Source organism: Penaeus vannamei, chromosome 35 (assembly GCF_042767895.1).
Source record: "Penaeus vannamei isolate JL-2024 chromosome 35, ASM4276789v1, whole genome shotgun sequence".
NCBI classification, from domain to species: domain Eukaryota; kingdom Metazoa; phylum Arthropoda; class Malacostraca; order Decapoda; family Penaeidae; genus Penaeus; species Penaeus vannamei.
The window spans coordinates 27,154,230-27,159,229 of record NC_091583.1 but is presented as its reverse complement, the minus strand read 5'-3'; the positions used below and the strand labels follow the sequence as shown (position 1 = coordinate 27,159,229).

The 5,000-nt window shown below is 32.7% G+C and overlaps 1 protein-coding gene across 1 annotated transcript in view; it reads left to right on the top strand.

Annotated features, from left to right (window-relative positions):
- The first annotated feature begins 4,416 nt into the window (after window positions 1–4,416).
- LOC113819084 (uncharacterized) overlaps window positions 4,417–5,000 on the top strand; it is a 2,587-nt gene continuing 2,003 nt past the window's right edge. Inside the window, exons 1-2 of the mRNA XM_027371327.2 lie at window positions 4,417–4,496; window positions 4,864–5,000. The exon at window positions 4,864–5,000 is cut by the window's right edge and continues 39 nt beyond it. Of these exons, the coding sequence (XP_027227128.2) occupies window positions 4,418–4,496; window positions 4,864–5,000 (216 nt within the window). The 5' untranslated portion in view covers window position 4,417. The remainder of the gene's footprint in view (window positions 4,497–4,863) is intronic.

The following is a 5,000-nucleotide window of genomic DNA, read 5'->3' as shown; positions in this document are numbered from 1 at the left end:
ATCGTCGCCCCTGCTATCGGGGCCAAGTTTGTCGCTAACGGGGGGTTTCCGCGCAATAAAACCTACATATTTGCATTGTATAGAGTGAGAGGAATCCAACGATACCAAAATCGTCGATATCGGTTATGCGGACGTAATATAGAAAATTACCAAAGTAAAATGACATACTATGATAGAATTACAAATGATTGAGTAAACCTCGTGTTGCAACGACACACTATGATTTTCTTTTAGTCTCCGATTATCAATTTTACGCGTTTTCTGTGAATACAATGATACACGTTCGTTTTCTTTGAGATTAATAAAGGTATAACTGATTCATATATGGTGCTGGGCTTAGTCGCCTGTGTATTAGAGTTGGGTATACAAAAGCCCCAGTTTATTGTTCATTTCTCAGATCTTGGTGACAGCATCGGTAGCGTGTCGGACTGCTACGTTGATGGACCCAGGATCGAGACCAAGGTAGACCTTTGGCTTCGGGAAAAGTTAACTCTTCTCGAGGTCAAAGGTCGCTGAGGTCGGTTATAAACGAAATAAAATCGGAATGCTGGATCTGGTTGGCCGACTCGGTGTCCTGTTTTGAGTCCATTCCATTTAGATTGGAAGTGATTTTGAAACAATGGCATTTATTTACAAGGATTATTGACAATTTTCGATTTTTTTTCTTTCTTTTTACATTATCTGCATTTATCTGATTTGTAGCATAAGAAACATTTTTTTTTCATTAGAATACACCACAAGAACAGATATTATTCATAGATTTCTTTTGGCTTCATGCGAAAGAGAATCTAAGGCGCATTAGTTAGAATTGCTTATATTCTCGAGTAAACTTGTAGTATAAGAGTTAAAAACAATTTCTATCAAAGTGTATGCGCAATATTAAGAAAAGGAATTGCAAACATCATGAAATAAAAGGGAAAAGTAAAGTACTAAAAAAAAATATTGGATTGGACCGCTTATCTGTGTTGTTGTATTTGCTATTATCATCATAATCATTAACACTTTTATCATTCCATTATATTTATCACGATCGAATAACAGGAAAACGGAAATACACGAAAGGAAAGTCAAATGAATGTAAGGAATTATTGCATTTGTGTAAATATTTCACTCTGAATATGAAAGCAATGCTGATTAATGTGTGAAAATCAAAATTGATGTCAAAATGTGCTCTGTTCTTATCATAACACAGCAGGCTCAGTTTCAAACATTTTTTCAGAGGTAATCGATAGAAAATAAGTATCGCTGAACTTTTTTCAATCAAATCCAAGGTGAGGCATCAGTTAGATTTTCATATATTCTTAAATGAAGGAAAGTACAATTTGTTAGATAATTCTATGTGCAATAGCAAAAAAAAAAAAAAAAAAAAAAAAAAAAAAAAAAAAACATTATTAAATACATACAATGGAAAAGTATAGTCCAAAAATGTCTACATTTTACCAAAAATATTGGAATGATGACTTTTATCCGTATTTGCCTAATATCTATTCTTTTGTTGATGTATCCCCAAGGGCTAGTAATGATAACAGATCTATAAAAGTTTCTTTCTATTTTTTTCTTGAGCATAAAGAAACACCTTTTATATAAAGGGGAAAGTGTGGTCATGGTATGCAGAAAGTGCTATTTGCGTGAACTGAATATAAATGATTTTGAATGAACGTTGGGAGAGAAAGAAAGACTACGAGATTTTATAAATACCTTAAACATGTCATTTTTTTACATCTATTCAAATATATATTTTCATTTAATTTAGACTATGACTGGGAGACAAACAAAGCGTACGAGATTTTACACATGTAAACATATGTCACTTTTTACATCTATTCAAATATATATTTCTTCTAATTTAGACTATGACTGAATAAGGGTTAAATAAACATTTTTGCATTCATTATGTTAGGGGAATATATGTCGATTTTCGTATAACAAACCGGAATTATACCTTTATTCCCAGGCCAGTTATTGTTTCAATAATTAGAAATATAAAAGAGAGTTTGAAAGAAAAATATAACTGAGCAATCATTAAGTGTTTGTGAAAAAAAAAAATCTGCGTGATAAAGACGTCCAGGGATGAGAGAGAGAGAGAGAGAGAGAGAGAGAGAGAGAGAGAGAGAGAGAGAGAGAGAGAGAGAGAGAGAAAGAGAAAGAGATTATCAATATAAAGATATTAGTAATTCAGTTAATTCCATTTCTTACAATAGTTTTTCTTATGCTTGTTGTGATAGTTTTTTGTTACTAAATTACCCATAGTCAGTGCGGGCTACGCACGCGCGCGCACACTACAAGGTAAAATGACTCAGATTCCATGATATGGTTACAATTGATTGAGTAAAACTTCGTGATGCAACAACATAGCATTTGATTTTCATGGTGGATCCTCTACTGACAGATATGGATATACTTGCATTGTTTAAAAGTTAAAATGTGCGTAATGGTGATTTTTTTTATTGCTGTAACAAGATTATTTAGATCGTTTACATACCTGTCATGCCTACTAGTTGGACTCATTTATCATTTTTCATTTAAAGAGAATACTGAATTACGAAAAAATTATGTAAAAACAAAACTTGTCATTCTTGAACGGTTTTTAAAAACTTGAATTGAATATAGAGTGCAAATAACGTGTGTGTGTGTGTGTGTGTGTGTGTGTGTGTGTGTGTGTGTGTGTGTGTGTGTGTGTGTGTGTGTGTGTGTGTGTGTGTGTGTGTGCGTGCGTGTGTGTGCGTGCGTGTGTTCTCAAGTCAGGAGTCTTGTGATGCCTTACAAATGACACCTGATACCCCCTCCCCTTCTTCCCCAACCTCCAACCCCCAACCCACACTCGATCCCCCACTACACATGACAGTCACTCACCTCACCACGTCCTGGGTTCACCTGTCTTCTGTGTCTTCTCTTGTGTTAGTGTATTTCGTAATATGTGCTTTATTTATTTATCTATTTTTATGTGTCTGTATTTGTTGGTGTGTGTGTTATTTCATTTTTGTGTGTGGTGATATGTGCTCTATCTATTTATCTATTTTGTGTGTGTATTTGGTTATGTGTGTGTTATTTCATTTCTGTGTGTGGTGATATGTGCTCTATCTATTTATCTATTTTTATATGTGTATTTGGTTATGTGTGTGTTATTTCAATTTTGTGTGTGGTGTTATGTGCTCTATCTATTTATCTATTTTTTGTGTGTATTTGGTTATGTGTGTGTTATTTCAATTTTGTGTGTGGTGTTATGTGCTCTATCTATTTATCTATTTTTATGTGTGTGTATGATGTATGTGTTATTTCATTTTTGTGTGTGGTGATATGTGCTCTATCTATTTATCTATTTTTATGTGTGTGTATGATGTATGTGTTATTTCATTTTTGTGTGTGGTGATATGTGCTCTATCTATTTATCTATTTTTATGTGTGTGTATTTGGTGGTGTGTGTGTTATTTCGGTTTTGTGTGTGGTGTTATGTGCTTTATTTATTTATCTATTTTTATGTGTGTGTATTTGGTGATGTGTGTGTTATTTCATTTTTGTGTGTGGTGTTATGTGCTCGATCTATTTATCTATTTTTTGTGTGTGTTTGGTGGTGTGTGTTATTTCATTTTTGTGTGTATGTGACTTTTTAACTAATCAATTTTATAAGGTGTGTGTCATAGAGTTATCTGATTAGTGTTTACAATTTTTCATTTTTCTTTCTCTGTCTTGAGCATATACAAATGTTTGGTTCTATTTTGTGTGAATCTTTATGAACTCTTTTGTCTAAGAGAAAAGTTTATATCACAGATATTTTTGTTTTGATCTGTGTTATAACTTCCTTTAGTTCTGTATCTTCATTTTACTCCTGTTTCTATATATTTTAACTTTTTTGTATCAGTTATTTCACTCCTGTTTCTATATATTTTAACTTTTTTTATCAGTTATTTCATTCCTGTTTCTATATATTTTAACTTTTTTTGTATCAGTCATTTCACATTTCCGCTTCATACCTCTATATTTTTGGTTCCTTATTATCATTAGCGTTATTTGCAACAATCCTGTGCAAAAAAATAAGGTTCTTGTGTTCCCTTGGTTGCACAGCAAATTTAATACATTTGCAAATTAAATTTTTTTCTTTACATATTCCCTTTGGTTATTCCCATTTCTTTATATTTTCTTATTCAGTGTCGTTCATTTTTATCCCCATATCTATTTTTTCTTTGACACATTTATTGTAAATCTGATTGGGATTTCTGAAAATCTCTTTAAATATATTTTTTAGAGCGAAGATGAACATGAAATTATTTTACTTACTGATGACCTGCGTTGGAGCTTTTTTTTTTATTCAGTGTCGTTCATTTTTTCCCCATATCATTTTTTTCTATCTATGACACATTTATTGTAAATCTGATTGGGATTTCTGAAAATCTCTTTAAATATTTTTTTTAGAGCAAAGATGAACATGAAATTATTTTACTTACTGATGACCTGCGTTGGAGCCTCTGCCATGAGTACCAGAATTGCTTATTTCGAAGGTGAGTATTCCTTCTTTTAAGTTCTTTATTCGTGAAAACCTATTTCTGAAATGTTTATATATAGATACTTACCATCTGGTGTTTTCTACTGAAATTATATTAATTGTCTCATATCGATGAAACTATACTCAATTTATCATATTTTCTATTACTATGTCGTATTTTTATCAAATCATACTCGTTGTGTCGTATTTTCCATCAGATCATATTCATTACGTCATATTACCCGTGAAATTATACTCGTCATACCATTTTTTCCTCCGAGAAATAACCCCAACAATATAATTTCCATCTATTTTTCTGTCTCTGTATTTCCTTCCTATCTATTCCTGTTCCACTCAACTACGTATTTCTCATTCCCAATTAGCTCTCCGGAACAACTGCTCCACCATGGAATGCATGAGGCGTGTGAGCGTGTGTCACAATTTCGTGTTCAAAAGCCTCGCCTTTAGCGCAAAGTACCATCCCCTCGCTGTCAAGTGTACAACGACCTACACTGACCCA